General features: G+C 42.5%; 1 protein-coding gene across 6 annotated transcripts in view; it reads right to left on the bottom strand.

Annotated features, from left to right (window-relative positions):
- clcn3 (chloride channel 3) overlaps positions 1-16,521 on the bottom strand; it is a 45,715-nt gene that overhangs the window by 20,757 nt on the left and 8,437 nt on the right. For 2 of the 6 annotated variants that reach the window (XM_008286379.1, XM_008286382.1), the window contains exon 1: positions 6,937-7,024. In XM_008286379.1, coding sequence (XP_008284601.1) covers positions 6,937-7,024 — 88 coding nt within the window. Of the gene's footprint in view, positions 1-6,936; positions 7,025-9,276; positions 9,653-13,733; positions 14,498-16,521 lie in introns of those variants that run through there. The other 4 variants (XM_008286378.1, XM_008286380.1, XM_008286377.1 and 1 more) reach the window with 4 other exon arrangements.

Raw genomic sequence — 16,521 nt, 5'->3', positions numbered from 1 at the left:
AAAATAAACATTTACTAGAGTAAAAGTAAGACGCTCACAGGAACCTCAGCAGAGCAGCTCTTGTTCATTTTTCAGATTCTTTCTGCTGGTCTGGGATGCAGATGACTATGTTTGGATGGATGCCATGTTCAAAGTGTAACATATAAAAGCCCTTCTGTGTCTGCTGAAGGCCTTTTATATTCCACATTTTAAACATCTAAGCTTCGAATGGGTGAATCAGCAACTTCAACTAAGAGCTCTTTTTGTTCAAAACAAGCTTGTTAAAGCTCAAATTTCAAATGAAAGAGAGTTTAATTAGATTTATATGCTTGTGGTTTTTTAATTTCCCTCATTTTAGGGATAAAAACTTTAATAACTTGGATTCTGCCAGTCTCATTATCGCTGGTCTGCTGTTTCAGCCTAAAGGCAGCAGAACAATGTGGCTGCTTACAGATGGAACAACCACGTGCAGTCAGTAGGGAATGAATTTAACATGACCAGAATTAGTCACATATTAGCACATATCAATGATAGGCAACAGAAAAAAGAAATAAAGCAAACATTGTCTGCTGCCCTTTCTCGTTTTGATTGTAAAATTCAAACTTTGCACATGACGGTGACGTGGGACGCTGAATGTCACCGCTCAGGTCTGATCTGTTGTGGCTGCATGCACGGATTCAATATGAGCAGCAGACAGCCAAACATAGTGACTCACATCTACATGCAGAGCAGAGCGAGGAGAAGCAGCCGAGGGGCCGATTCTCTCTGCATCTTATCTGGAAAATGTCACAAGATTCACACGGCTGCCATTTCACTTCCATCGCTAACGTGGAATGATGAGAGATTTCCTTCGCTGTAAAGTAACTGCAGTGATACAACGGGATAATTAAAAAATCCTTCCACGTTGTCCTCGTAATGCAGTAAGTCAGAGATAATATTTAATACATAAGAGGGCCCCGTTCCCTTAACCTCACAACACAGTGCAGCACATTTAATCTGGCACAAAGCCTGCTTGGTACATTTGGGTGAACCCGTGCTGACATTTGAAGCTGTCAGAAAGAGTCCAAGCCTCCTACTTGGGAAGACACAAATATTCGTCTGCAAAACAAAGGCGGTGTTGTGTGACACAGTGGCAAGAAATGACAGAGAACAACTTTTGATTCTCCAAAAGAACACAAAGAAAAGTATGCACGATTAATGTAATGACGGGCGTGAGGTGCAACAAGTGCAACCTGTATCTCCTGTCTGTGTACATAATATCAGATCAAGTCCTATGAACATGGGTGTACGTCCTGTGTGTGCTACTGGTAAGACTGAAACTGATGAGGCAAAATGAAATCCCTGTAGCGCTCAGTAAAGTTTGATCATTTGAACCAGTGATGATAACAGATTTATAATAGGTAATTTCTTAGAGAAAATAATCAGGTTTAAGCTGACTTTTTAAAAAAATACGTCCTCAGTCATTTAATAATTTGCCTAAAATAAACCATTCACCAAAACCAGATAAAGTAAAAAGCAAGAAATTCTGCACCTCTCACAGTGAAGCCATGAATAACAACAATTCAAGGATTTTTTTTTTTTTTAGCTGAACTGCAGGCAGTGTTTACACAGAGCAGACAAGTATGGAAACCAGTTAAAAAATGTAAGTAGTGAAGGATCCATAGTACATGAAGCCACCATGTTTCTTTTCAGTATTGGCAACACCTCTGGGCGCTTTGTTGTACCTGCTGATGTCCATACTGCAAAATAAGAAGTCACAGAACTTCGACTTTTGTTCTTTGTAACTGTGTCATACTGCCCAGATGACATGACCAGAGCTGGTCTGGTAGATTAATAGTAGCAACTGGACCTGCTTGAGTCGTTAGTGCTCCCCCTGCCACAAAGGGGTTCGTTAGTGTCTTTTGTGGCTCGGTGTGAATGTAGTTTCATCTTCCTGGGGAGAGATCTTAGTACTGAGTTGTAAACAGGTGAGAGATGACGCCTCAGACCTCTGTTGAGGGATGGTCTTTCCAGTTTGACATAGATGGCTTCTGTCACCCCTCTCTCAAACCATCTGTCCTCCCTGGCCAACATCTGTACGTTGTTGTCTTCCAATGAGTGTCCTTTGTCCTTGAGATGCAGGTGGACTGCTGAGTCCTGTTCTGAGGAGCTGCTCTTCTGTGCTGAGCCATGCGCTTGTGGAGTGGCTGTTTAGTCTCCCCGATGTACAGGTCTTGGGGAGACCCTAATGAACCCCTTTGAGGCAGGGGGAGCACTAACGACCCACATAACGAGGGAGAAGAGTAACAAACCCCCAATTGAAACGGAAACTCAGGCGTTAATGTCTCCTTTAGGATATAAGTATCAGGAACTCCCAACTAGTCAGTCAGAAACATCTTCAAGGAACTCAAGCAAGTCCAGTTGCTACGTTTAATCTACCAGAATAACCATGACCTTGATGAATCATCACAGACTCTGCCAGAGTTGTGTTGTTTCCACGGAGATGCAGGACTTTATATTGCACTAAAAATGTGCACACAGCGAGCACAAATACGAGAGAACAGAGAAATGCTTGGGGTTGAGAAGCATTCGAGCAGAAACCCACAACATGTTGATGCAAAGCAGCATGTCATTTGAATCTGGAACAAAATGCAAGAAAATTATTTCAACATGTTTTCATTTTGAGGCGTTCAAACAGCCAGAAATGAGAGTGTGAATGCAGAAATGCGGGGGACGATAATGCCAGGTGAAGGATATAGCAGCACTAAACTAGAAAGCCCTGTGGCCTTCCAAACATCAAACACACACATTCCAGTCCGCAATGCATATTTTCCCCAACGTCTTTAATCTCCTGAGCACAACTGTAACCGGGGTAGGGTCGTGACTTTCAAACAAAGGTTCGTTCATAGCTGTTAAAGCTCCATGACCCGCCTTGGTTCTGACCAAGGCCGTTACACAGATCATAAAATGGCATCGACACATCTGAATGCTTTCCCATGGACTGCTGCTCTAAAACTGCCCACCGCACTGCCAAACAATAAATGAGATACACAGCGAATCAGAAAGCGCCCTGCATCAAATCTCACACAGTATATCTCAATTTAGAGTAAAGCTGTTTGCACGCCAGCAAAAATCCATCCCAGTAACTACGACATAAGTCCAGGATAAAGCCTGTTTCCCAAAGAGTAGAATGTAGGCCATGATAGAGCCTTTGAAAGAGCTGCTCATTAGCTTAATATCACCCGCTTTGATGTTTGATGGGATGCGGGAGAAGAAGTCGAAACCCTTTGGTGGGAATTCAGTAAGAATCAAGGACAAAATGGTCAAGTTTGTCTTCCATCTGAGCTGCAGACATATCTCCAGCCCGGTAAAGAGACAGGACAAGCGAGTGTGATGGCGGCTATTGTTATTGTTGTGGAGTCAGCAGCAGTACAGGAGATCCTAGTAATGTCATCACTGTTTTGATTTTAGAGTCATTTTGAGTCATGAAGTTTTATATTTGGATCGTGAGCACAACAGAGTGAGGGACCACATTCCTCTGGCAGCTTTGGATTGTGGTTAAAAAATTAACCGGTGTTCCTTATTTTGACGCTCTGGGGTTGGTAGAACATCCCATTGCTATGGCAACCACTGCTGACACAGCATAACATTTGCATTTTAGCTGACATATTCGCAAAAAACTCCAAACTCCAAAGCGAGGGAATGCAGCAGAGTTCATTTGCAGAGTTCTTGGAAATGTGTTTACCTTGAACAACAGCTGTGTGCCTACCTGTTGATCAAGTTTTATGCCCGGCGCCGGATGTTCAAGGTCAGGGGACCAGGACAGGACGTAAAACATCCTCTACTAGAGCAGCAATTAGAGCACATTTGCTGTCAGTGAAAATTTATCAGAAGTTTTACTCTCACGGGACCAAACAATCTGTTACAGATTTAACAAGCCTTTCTAACAATATTATGACGATACCACTGATAAATGTGGGTGCTTTTGTCATTAAATTGCACTGCAGCTGGACCAAAGAAACCTCAATCTGACAAATTTTTTGGATAATCATCTGTGTATTAGTTGTTAATTAAGGATGAAAAATGCCAAATATCCAAGCATAAGTGGGATTGTTGTCTCTCGGGTGATGACTATCGATGATTCATGGTTTAACTCATTAGAAAAGTGGAGTAAAACCTGACTAAAAAGCAGAATATTAGCCAGGAAAGACCACTATACAGTCGGCAATAGCAGAAATCCTGAGCACAAACCATAACAAACAATATAATGTGCTGATAGACTTTAACTGTAGAATTTTCAATAAATTTGCACCTTCAAGACTATAATGCACCTCAATCCATAAATGCCAGTCGATGAAGACGACAGGATAAGACTGCGGCTCTCCACTGCAGGATGAATGCGCTTATTTAGAAGTAAAGACTTTCAACGTGTCGTCAGTGGATGATACTGATGAGGTAAAGCACACAAGCCCCTCCTGTTGTTGCCGTATTATGAGACACCCCTCAGTCTGGAGCCGAGCCATGGTGACAGCACAGAACACAGAAACCACACCCGTCACCAGCATCACGCCTCAGCTGTTCGGCAGGAACACAGACAATAGACACGCACGTATAAAAACAAGGCTTCAGTTTCGCTCCCCTGTGCACCAGTACAGTGACACTGCGATTCTGTTGGACTGCATCAGGGCAGAAAGCCACGTCAGTGCTCACACATTCTGGCTGACTGTCTGTAAAACCACTTCTCCAAATTAACCGTGTTTGATACAGACACTTGGTGCAAATGTAGTCGATGAAGTCTGAAATGACCATCAGCTAACTGCGTATACATACAGCTGCAAGAAAAAAATTGTAAATGATTTGATACTACCATGATTTCTGCATTAATTACTCATAAAATGTGGTCTGATCTTCATCTAAGTCACAGGAAGTCAGGTTACTCACAGCGTTTACTTTCACAGGACCTTAGAGGAAGCATTTTATAGATGCACAGAACTGGAAAAGGCTGCAAAAGCGTTTCTAATGACCTGAGTGTTCATCAATCCGCAATAAGAAAAACTGTTGGAGGAGCTGCAAAGATCAACCAATAGCATGAAATCCATCAAACTGTGAGGGATTACTGAATGTGTCACATGAATAGATGGAAATTATTGCTATTAACTTTACTGTATTTGTCCATAATTGTGACTGAGACGAAGATCAGACCACGTTTTACGAGTAATCGATTAAAAAATCCTGGTAATTCCAACGGTCCCTGAACTTTCTCCTACAACTGTGTCCCATGTTTACTTCAATCTAACAACCGCCTCCGCACTCCCTGTATGAGGCCTCTCCTACTACTGTTGAGTAAATGACACCAGGGAGATTTAAATTCTGCACAAGTGACCATTATTTTGCATGTTCACACACAGGAGAATGCAAAAACGACTCTAACAAGCACGCCGAGGCAGTCTACATCGATGATACATTAAATACCATAGAAGACTGTCATTATAGTGTTTCTGTGGATACTGAGCCAAGTTAAGTTATAAACGTGTAACTGATAGTGCCGACCAAACGTAAAGAAGCTGGTAAAACCCACCACTGGGCATGTGCAAAATGAGCTGTGACATCATCAGAGTCTTTAAAAAAATCCTTCTGTGTGTGGATGAGAGACCGAAACGTAGAGGAAATTATTATTTGGCAAAATGTCCATATTGGTGTGGACGAGGCCAAAGAGGCAACTGTGTAGGATGCTCGGGGTCAGCTGGGCTGGAACAGGGTTAGTCTGCTCGGCCATCATGTGATCGGCATCATAGACTGACCCCGACAGCATCGTAACAGTCTTAAGAGCCCTGCTGCTGACCGAGGCCTGACCAGACTGGTGGAATCCCTGCAGCCACACGAAAGGCGAACGGATCAACGGATCAAAGTGCAAAAAGGCTGACGGCCCAAAAGCACCCTTGACGCAGCTCTACCTTGTGTGTTTACACATTGGTTTTGGATTGATGTGACAAGGTGAATGACCGTAACTGGATCTGGAACACTATATTTTTAGTCGTACACACACCACATGCGCAGTTTCACCACTTGCTTATGACGATGACAGAAAATACACGAGTGAATCTCTCAAAGGAGCCTTTCAAACTGCGTCTGCAAGGAGAACATGTTGAAAGCAGAGGCATCGGCAGCCTGAATCCTTTGTATGAATTGGATGTAGGCAGCAGTGGATGTGTCCTAAACTCACCAGGGGACTTTTGTCTGTGCTCGCTCACCGTAAAAATCTAACAAGGCCTGGAGAAAGCAAGAGACACGCTCACAGAACTGAGAGGACAGCTCCCTAAAGACAGCACAGGAAAGACAAACATGGATACAGTGCAAGCGCTTACGTTTGTCATAAAAACAGCAATAATGTGTCAGCAATCTGACCCTGAGGGGCCTGTTACATGTGATGTGAGATGACATCCTGAATCTCGCCAACAGGTGTCCTCACACTGCAGGAAGGTGGTGAAATGCTTCGAAAACAGACACAGATGTATGAACACCCAGTTCGTATGTTTGGAAACCAGGAGCTTGTGTGTGTCTTTCTGTAGGGAAATTAAAATGGACGCCCATGATGTTGTCTTTAGTCACCGCTGCTCACAGGCCCAGGCCCAAGCCTTCACACTGAATCAACCCTTCCTTTATCTCATTATCTCTGCTTGACGTGCACACACCACCAGTTAATCATCAACGGACAGGTGAGCGGTGGAATGGCCTGGCCAGACAGCAGTAGTCGTGAGCGAGGGCAGCTTCTAATCCACACTGGCTCTCCGGTTTCCATACCTCGCCAACAGCAGAGGAGGCAGCCTTTGCTCAACCTGCACTGTGTCTGCCTGCCATATGGTTACATGCACTCACTGTACAAGAAGAAGGAGGTCGGCCTCTGTCATCACAGCAGCGTGAGGGAAGCTGGGAATCAGATGGATAGGGGGGAGAAAGAGAAGAGGGGACGTGGCGTACCTCTTCTAGGGATCTCCTGCAGGGGGATGGTGTCCCCTCCCCCGTCGTAGGGCAAATAGGGGTCGGCCGCTGCGTCCTCCTCCTCCATGTTGACAGTTTAGACGAGGCTAGGCTAAGCTGTGCTGGGCTTCACTACGCTCTGCTCGCTGCGTGTTTCATTCGCTGCCGCCGCTGCCATGTTTACCAGAGGAAGACAAGTGGAGCTGTGTGAGGGAGGGAGAGTGTGTGTGTGTGTGTGTGCTTGAGCGGAAAAGTGTGTATGTGAGTGCACAGTGCTCTCTCTCTCTCTCTCTCTCCCTCCCCTCCCTGTTCTTCCTCGCTCGCCCTCTACTGCAGCAGCTGACTGCTAGAGCTGATGATGTCATCACACACACACACACACACACACACACACACACAGGAGGAAAGACGATCACACCAGGCCGGTCAGCCCTGCCTGCCTCGGTTGCTAGGGGAGATCAGTGAGCCCTGCCTGTATGGGACAGACCATAGTGGCGGGTCACAGGGGTGTATGTATGTAAGGTTCCTGGAGGGGAGCTCTGAAATGGAATGTTCCATCCTGAGCACTGCAGGGGCGTCAAAATAAGTGATAATTGTTTAGTATGCAGTGAAACAAATGGAGGAGCTCCCTAACAGGTGTGTCAAACTATCAATAAAATGTAATCATGATTTGGATTTTTATCAATCAATCAATTAATTAAGTTTTGGCCAAAACTGACAGATATGAGCCTCTGAAATGTAAACGTTTCCCCACTTTCTTTTTATCCTACATAATAGTTCGACTGCTATTCAGATAAAACAGTAAAACAAGAACCATAAATGTCACTTGTGTGCATAATTTTCTGGTATTTTATAATCAGCACAGTATTAGCAGACTAATCAATACAAAAAAAAAATGTTCAAATAGGGTGCACCAGACCAGTTTTAAGGCTGATGTGGCAAATCCAAATGAGCTGTTTTTATTTGTATTTTGAAGTCTTGCATTGAAAGAGTTTAATGGAACTGGCAAAATTCAAGAAAAAGTACAAAATTGTGCAAAATATGCTTTTAGGCTCGATTGAGGTTGTTTTTGACCTGGAAGATGGAAACACGTGGATCCTAATTCTGATGTAATGAACATTTAACTTTCATCGTCTTGCACGAAATATGATCAGTGGCAGCTGACAGGAAAGAATAATTACAAATGTATTAATTTGTAGTATTCCTGGAGACTTATAATCCAAAGTTTTCTGTTTTTTTGTGTTTTTTAGCAGTTGGCTTTATTACAGCTATGTAAGCAGCTGATATGAAACTTTCTGACCACACAGTTAATGGTAGCCAGCCTAATCCTCATTACATTTTTTCAAGCAATTCATAGGTTCGCTTCAAATTTGCTTGACAGTTACATGGAAACACGGCTACTGAGTGTACTTTGTTCATGCAATTCTAAAATTACATTTATTCAGTCACATCAGGTCACCGACTAACTTTTCTCAGCTGACTGACTGCTGAAGATTCCAGAGTCATGTCATCTCACATAAAGTAAAAATGACTTCCATGTTTGTCTGACTGCAAACACAGATATTAGACAGAAATGGCCGATTACATGGACAATAAAACTGATTGCAATGAGTATGGGATTAATAAAGAGTATTGTCAGAAACCTTAACTTGATAGATTAGAATAGTTATGGGACCTAAAAGTCAAACTGGTCCATGTCTGATTACAACTCCAAATAATAACCAGATTGACTTTAAATCACTGAGTCTATTTATAAATAAAAAGAAAGCCAGCTTACTGACAGCAGAAATAAGAAATGACCATGCTAGTTATTGGCCAGTATGCCTTCTCATTTTGCTTATCTTTCTAATAACATTGCTGCATCGCCGTCAGCATAAAAAGAGAAAATTAAATGTTTTTGGGCGGATGAAAGAGAAACAGAAGCAAGAGAATTACAAGTCAAAGTTGTCTCCTGTGTCAGAATCCCAGAGACGGTCTAAAACAGAAATACTTGTGTTGTCTCTCAACATGTGTGCGATCATCCAAAAACCACAAACGCCTCTGTTTTCTGTCTTACACAATCCTCCTTTTAAGCTTCAAAATCCTCAGTCGCAGCGGCACCAAATTAACTGCAGCTCATTTCACAAGCAAAAATCCAACAGGGATCCCAGTCACTGTATATCAAAGGTGTTTTGTAAACTTGATATAACTGCCTGTTGTGATATGAAACACAATAGCTGCGCCGGGTCAGGTCCTTCCACATCCATGGCAGTTCCCAGGCTTATTCAGATTTCAGAGATTTCACATGCAGTAGTAAAGCAGTAAAAAAAAAAACCCTTTCAGACCTCCACAGACGCTTACCGTTTGGCAGGGCCCCTCTTGTTAAGTAGTTGCACAGGTGATACCAGCCATAGTTTGCTCCCTCCCTCCTCCAGAAGTCCCAGTGAGCACGTCAAAGCAGGCAAAACCACAACAGGAAGTTTGGAACAGCAAAAAAAACTCTCAAGATTTCACAAAATCTGTGTCCGCTCAAGGACCGCAGTTTCTCAAAGCGGAGCCGTACGTATGTCCTGCACTTCTGTTAATCCAGCAAAAAGTTTCAGTGTGGAACTCCATGAGACTCGATGAGACTGAGCCAGCCCCTTGGTCACATTGCAGCCTTAGCCCAGAGGAGGGCTTTACAAGGTTTTCTGTGAACCCACCCCTCACTGCTACGTAAAAATAGCACAGAGACGCAGAGACAGGCAGCACGCCGACTTCAAGGAAACACATTCATCCAGAGATTTCCTGACAAAAAAAACCTTCTCACACCAGCTGGCAGCCAAACTGGTTCATGGGAATGTTGTTGCACTTCTATTACACACAAATCGAGACTGACGGGACAGGTAGGTGGAGCCCTGACTAATGCAGCCGTGCATTTAAAGTGTGGTCCAAGACTATCAAAAAGGAAGGAGGGAGAGTTCGTTCGAGTAGTTTTTCTCTGCTTCACTCGGGCTCGCTCTGTGTTTGTAGCAGCAGTGACAGCATCAGTGGTGAAAGTTTAGGGTTACTCTCACCCTTTGTAGTTAACTGCCCAAAGGTCCAGTTTCAGAGTGAAAGAATAAGAGGCTAATTACCAAGTGGAGACTGGAAATGTAAGCCAATCCCTCTTAATGCACATACTGTACACAAACACAACCTCTCCTGGCTCTGCAGACAAAGTGATGTAGCAAAGACAAAACACCAGAACACAATAAAAGATTAATCTTAATGACCTCAGTGATCCAGGTCAGTTGCAGATATGTTGTCCCCCATGTATCCACCAACCAATAAGTAACAATAAACAGCAACATGAAAATGCCAGCTATATATTATTAACCGTTCTTTAAAAACACAAAAGCTGTGGATGAAGGTTGTTTGATTGTTTATGTAAAATTAAAAAATAATAATACTATTGGCTGATATATCGTCAAAGATTTTTAAATTCCCAAATATCACTATTAATATTAACCTCAAAAATCCTTAACAGGTTTAATAAAAAATAGAAAACATCTGCTATCCTCAGCACAACCATGAAGCCGGGACTTGACTGAGCACATGAAAAAAAATTCAGGGACTTTTCAACTGAACCGCAGGTTGTTTACACAAAACGAAAAGGAGAAAAGCATGGCAACAAATTAAAAATGTAAATAGTAATTTATCTGTGTTATGTACAGTCACCACTGTTTCCAGTACTTTAGTGTTGTACATATTGATTCCAAGCTTTGTCCATTTTTGTGTAATAATTACTGAATCCTTTTTTTTTTATGGTTTATGCCATTATAACTTTATATGGCACAAAGGACATTGGCTGTTTCCATAGAGGTGCAGGACTTTCGTATTGCAGTCAGTCCACAGTGAGTAAAAATGTGACAGGAGCAAAAGAAAAGAAAAAAAAAACACCTATAAATTGCGTGATGTTCAGAGGGTTGATGATGCTTTGAGCTTAAAGCTGCTGAATGCCAACACTAGTGTGTCAACAATGTTCAGATTGAGTTTACAACTGACTCACATACAGCTGAAAAAGCAGTGAGCAAACTTCTATTCAGGCCTTTGCTGCAGTGCTACTTCCAGAACAAATTTGTTTAGCCCTTCTACTATTAGGAACAATAAGGTTCTATCACTCCATTTATTCATTTTCCTCATGTCTAATGAGCATGACAGCTGTGATCTTGTTCAATACAATCCCACTTCTGTCTGCTGCACCGCACATGGTCGCCCGTACTGTTACAGTACAAGTCATTTATGTCCTGCTGAACACCATGAAACACACGGCCTGCTCTTTAATAATGAATAGGCAGAGTCTAGACTTAACAGTTGTTGTATCACCACTGTGCTTTACTACAGCGCCCACTGTAGGGGTAACTCAGTCTGAGCAAAACTTTCATTTTTACTGCATCTTATTTTAAACTTGTAGAGTCCATCTAGTTGCAGTTAGTAGCGGCGCTTCAGAGTAGATATAAATGCCATAGACGGATATAAATCCATAAATTGGTTCAGCATCAGAGGGGCAAGTGCTACAAATACAGGCTCTGCTGTTCAATATTTCAAAAGAATTACAATCAGACTTTATAGCTGCTCTACAGAAAAGGAAGACGACAGGTATGATGGTCAAATAAGTTCCAGGATAAGGTCTATGTTTTCTTGAAGCAACTGGTTCATTTCAGTTTTACCACAGCCTGTCAAACGAATTTTTATTTATAGTTTTATTGTACACTGTCTCTTTGTTCACATCCCTGTCTGCAATCCAAGAACATAATCAAATAAGAGCAGTTAATCTTAATTATCCAATTTAAACCGACAGAAAATAACTTTTCTGCTAGGAACCCACTGACCAGACTTTAACTAAATGTAGTGTACTTATCCCTCGCATAAACACTTATTTACCTGCTTTAGTGCTCATTCTCTGCTCAAAAAGCAGCAAATTTCCAGTGTAGAGGCATTCTAATACACAAAGACAAGCCGTTCTTATTTGATGAGCCAAGCGCAGCCGACACCTTTGACACAATCCTCAGCGTGTGCATTTTCTGTTTGATCAGCTGCAAGTCAACGCTTAAAAAAGGGGGAAACGAGAGAGGAATCGACATATTTACTCAGACTAGGAAGAGCAAACAGGATGCAGCAGATCGGATGTTGATGGGACAGAAATATCAGTCAGAGTGCCATGGAGCCGTTGAATGAATGAGAAACAGGTGACTGCAGTCTGAAATGATAAGTATGACTAGAATTACGTGACCTGGCAGCCTGACAAACAGAAGCATGACAGAGATCACTTCCAGCAGTCAAGCTATGAATGAGATGTATCATCTAACCTTGCAGAATAATCTCCCGGTCCAAAGTACTCTTGTGATAAACTCAAATCGGTGTGTCTCGTTTGTGCACAAAGCCCCACCTTAGCTATTCTATTTATATCCTACAATTTGTCATTGCAAAACAAACAGAGGCTCGGCCACGTGTCCGCATTCTTACTACCGACTATGTTTCACAGCTACTTGACACGTAAGTGTAGACACAGAATGGAGGAGAAACAAAAAGCCAAAGCACACACAGAAGCGTTAGTGACGCCACAAAGCAGCCTGCAGGAAACAGGAAGACAGAACATGAAAGAGGTGATCAGGTCAAGATCACGGACATAAACAGTACAGACAAGTAAACAGGGAGCTGGAACAGGCCAAACTATGACACCACGCAAAGCTCAGTCATAGCTATGAACAGAACAACAATTACTAAAAGACAAGTAACACATGCAAGACAAAAAAACAAATGATTGTAGGTGAACAAAAACTTAAATAACAAAAAATAACACTGGAGTCCGTAAAGAATCTTACAAATGGTTAGAAAGAGATTAATAATGGATGTTTAGACAATACAATATGGGAAGAATGAAACTTTCCTTAGATCAAATTACAAATTAAAACAAGAAATAGGCAGTTGTGTTGCTGGAAATAGAGGATTTTTAAAATCATTTGATAATGAATCTCAATTCATGAATTTAAAAAAAGCTTTTAAGTCATCGCTAGTTTTTGTTGCCATTTAAATGAATCTAAATGTCTCTCAATTTACTTTGCGGTTTCTTTTTGGAATATAAAAACATCATAATTAGTTCCTGAGTTGATTCCATTACATGTTTAAACATTAAAATGCAGCTAAAAGCGCTGAAAAAGCAAATACATAACCTTGAATTGAGATTATTTTGTCATAAATACATGGTTAACTTCACTTGTTTCAACGGGTCACCTGAAGGAGTCCTACTGACTGAATGAACAGCATGAGATGTGGTTGCATGTTTAGATATTCTTATGAGCTGATTACATGAAAGCGACTTTGTCTCTCTTGTAATTCATTCCTTTTCTCTTGTCATAACCATTTGTGAGGTTCTGTGGGTCAAACAGGAGCGGGACTATGATGCTGGATGGATGGTGGAGCGGAGCGTTTCTTCACAGAGCGACAAGACAACATGTAGAGCAGCTGATGGGTGTGGATCGAGATGAGGAGGCACACGGCAGCAGCACACATGAGCAGAAACACGCTTCTCGGCTTCGGCAGTGAGCTGACTCACAACCGGAGGAGCAGTTTCTCTGCTTTGTTTGGCCAACAGTGAACCAGAAGACAAACTCCATTCTGGGTTTGAAGAGGTCGCAACAGAAAGCACGGGGCACGATGGGAAGCTCACTGAGAGTTCAAGGAAAGGCTGGAGTTCTGAGGGTCATCAAGCCTGGGATATGAAGGGGGAAGCTCAAGACGTCCAGACAAATCAAACTGGTGGGGGGAAGAATTTGGAGGATTCCCAAACTCCCTACCTGGGGAGGCAGCGTCCCCATCCAGCAGGTTGTCGTCCTCAGTGGTGTGGAAGTCCATGATGACGCCGGCTCCATCCAGCAGCTCCTCGTCGCTGCTTGCGCTGGCGATGCTGTTGTAGCTGTTCCTGCAGTAGCCTCTGTGGTACAGCTGCTCCGACTCCATTTAGCAACGCGCCGGTACCCTGGATGTAAAGGAGGGAGGGAGGAGGGGAGTGGTGGAGATATACATACTGTGTTGTGAGGAGGCTAGATTACAGCTATGGAGCAGGGCGGGTTGTTAATGTGCATACAGACTCATAGGTAAACAGCAGAGACAGGAAAGCACGCAGTTAGGGAGACGCACACACATGTATAGTCCAGCAAACCTCAACTTTGTCATCGCTTGAACGGACACAACCAGGAGATAGTTCTCAGAAACAAGCACAAAGAAGAAAAAGGACAAATACAAACGTGGACACATTTATTTATTCGATCCATCTTTTGCACTTTGGTCCATTTTCCTCTGGACGATGAAGCAATCAGTATGTCCACTGGGAACCGGAAAAGTAAACAAGAGGTGCCCCCAAAGACCCTATAAAATACACTCCATTAATAACAGATACATTATGTGATAGAATATTTGACAGTTTCCCTTTAATGCATTAGATGCAAACCACCGTGAAAGCTCGTAATCCAAAGGTTGAGCTGCATGAACAAAGCCCAGAGCACGTCTCCACAGGAATGATAGTATGTGACCACCAGGGCCTCTCTATTAGTACAAGGTGGGAGGCTTTGATAAATCATGCCTTTGGTATTATAAAAACCCTCCATGTCAGAATTTCATCAACTACTTTCAATTTCTTTTCATGTGCAAGTGTTCTTTGGATTTATAGAACGGTACAGAACACTACATTTGCAGGCGACAGCTAACCTTGAAAGGTAAGACAGAAATACTGTAGCCACTGAAAGTGCCTGGTAATGAAGGATGAAGTAAAACAAAAGATGAGAGGGAGGCGGGGGGGACACGTCTATTAGGCTGTAAGATGAATGTGGACTTTCATTGACTGGTGGATAGAGAAAGATGCATGAGGATGATCAGCCGAAGCAAACTCATGAGCCAGAGTGAGCCCTGGATGCCCGTGAAGAGGCAGAATGATTGAAAAGAAACAATTGTGTACATGACCAGAGGAGCAAGGAGTAGAAGTAAACCGCATTCTGACTCCTCGCCACTCCTGGTCATGGTTGTGCAGTTTTCATAGAGGTGCAGCACAGTGAAAAACAATGAGGAAAACCTGGGAGACAGGAGCAACAAGAAAAATGCAACAAATAAAAAAAAAGCAGCATTTTTTCCATTTTTGTTTCTCTATTGGTTTCTTCCCTTCAAACAATACTTGCAATTTTAAATCAAGATATTCGGCAGAGATTGCATAACAAACCAAAATCGTTTCTGTTTGCAGCGTCAAGTCCAGAGATGTATTTATAGAGTGAGGGATTAAAATGACACATGGACATCCGCTCTACAATGAGAGGATGGTTATGATAATATTCCTGCGGCACCGAGGAGAAAGCAGAGCAACATCAACACACCGCACGTCATCTGCTCTCAAACCTCGCCCCACTGTGGAGCAGAACGGAAACTACACCACAATGATAAACCACAAACGTGACCGACGGCGTGACAGACGTGACCTAAAACGATCCTCACCAGGCAGCGCACAATGACAGTCCAATGTCGGCTGACAATTAAAGATAACCTGGAGATATTTATAGGAGCGTGAGCCTCGAGATATGATGAGTCACAGAGTAATAATGAAAAGGAGGGAAAGCTTGTTCAGTAGGAAGACTTTTAATGTGTTGCTGTGGCCTCACTGATCTTCATTAATCCCTCAGAGGCTGACAGGCAACTCCACATTCCTCTAATATCTTTGTGAAAGGAGACCTGGGCAGAGATTTCCTAGCACCCTCCATGTCTGTCCTGAAGGGGTTTGATTCTTTATACTATCTTTATTCATTTTTCTAGATAAGTTTTTGGCAGAGACAGAAAGGAAATGTGGCAGTAAAGGTCTGGTCCAGCGATTAATCAATCCAGAGGCTCACTGCATTTGCACCCTTGTGGTCTGCATCCTAACGAATCGGCTATCGGGTTGCCCTGTGGTTTTATTTTTTATTTTATCTTGATTTTTCTTTTCTGCAGTGTGCTGTGGACCTTTAAAAGTGGCATTCAGAAAAGGCCACAACGTCAGAATGTGAAGAAAAGGAAAAGAAGGAGTCAGCTTAATTGATTTAGCAAGTAGATATTCTAAAAAAAAAAAAAAAGTGCCTCCCCAATCCAGTGAACAAAACTGTTTTGCACTTTTTTTTTTTAATCTAAGAACTGACATGTTAAACATAGTGCCTGTCTGTGAGCTGTCCCTATGAGGAAAAAAAATACTGAATTTGTCACTATAGTAAAAAATTTACCAGTTGACAACATCTCAACTATATTAAAAAAAAATAAAAAGTCCACCTGAATTAGTAAAGTATGTCAACTACTGAAGCAGCCAGGTGGGTGCGTCGATTAAAAACGTCACCACGTATTTGCGACCGTTGTCCGAGTGTATGATGGGAAACTGGCGCGCGATTTGTTTTCTTCGGAAGCTACCTTCTGTGGACATCCCCGTCACCCCCAGCTCTCTTTTATGGTGAGTAAAATTGGTTGTAACTTCTAATTTATTGCAGCTACTAAAGTTAGAACATAGTTTGAAGGAAGTCTGTGTTTTTTTTCTGGACTTTAACGCAAAAACCGTTGATACGGAGCTATACGCGGTTC

This window comes from Stegastes partitus, unplaced genomic scaffold (assembly GCF_000690725.1).
Source record: "Stegastes partitus isolate 25-593 unplaced genomic scaffold, Stegastes_partitus-1.0.2 Scaffold453, whole genome shotgun sequence".
Taxonomy (NCBI): domain Eukaryota; kingdom Metazoa; phylum Chordata; class Actinopteri; family Pomacentridae; genus Stegastes; species Stegastes partitus.
Note: the sequence above shows the minus strand (reverse complement) of the source record. Positions and strands in the feature narration are given on the sequence as shown.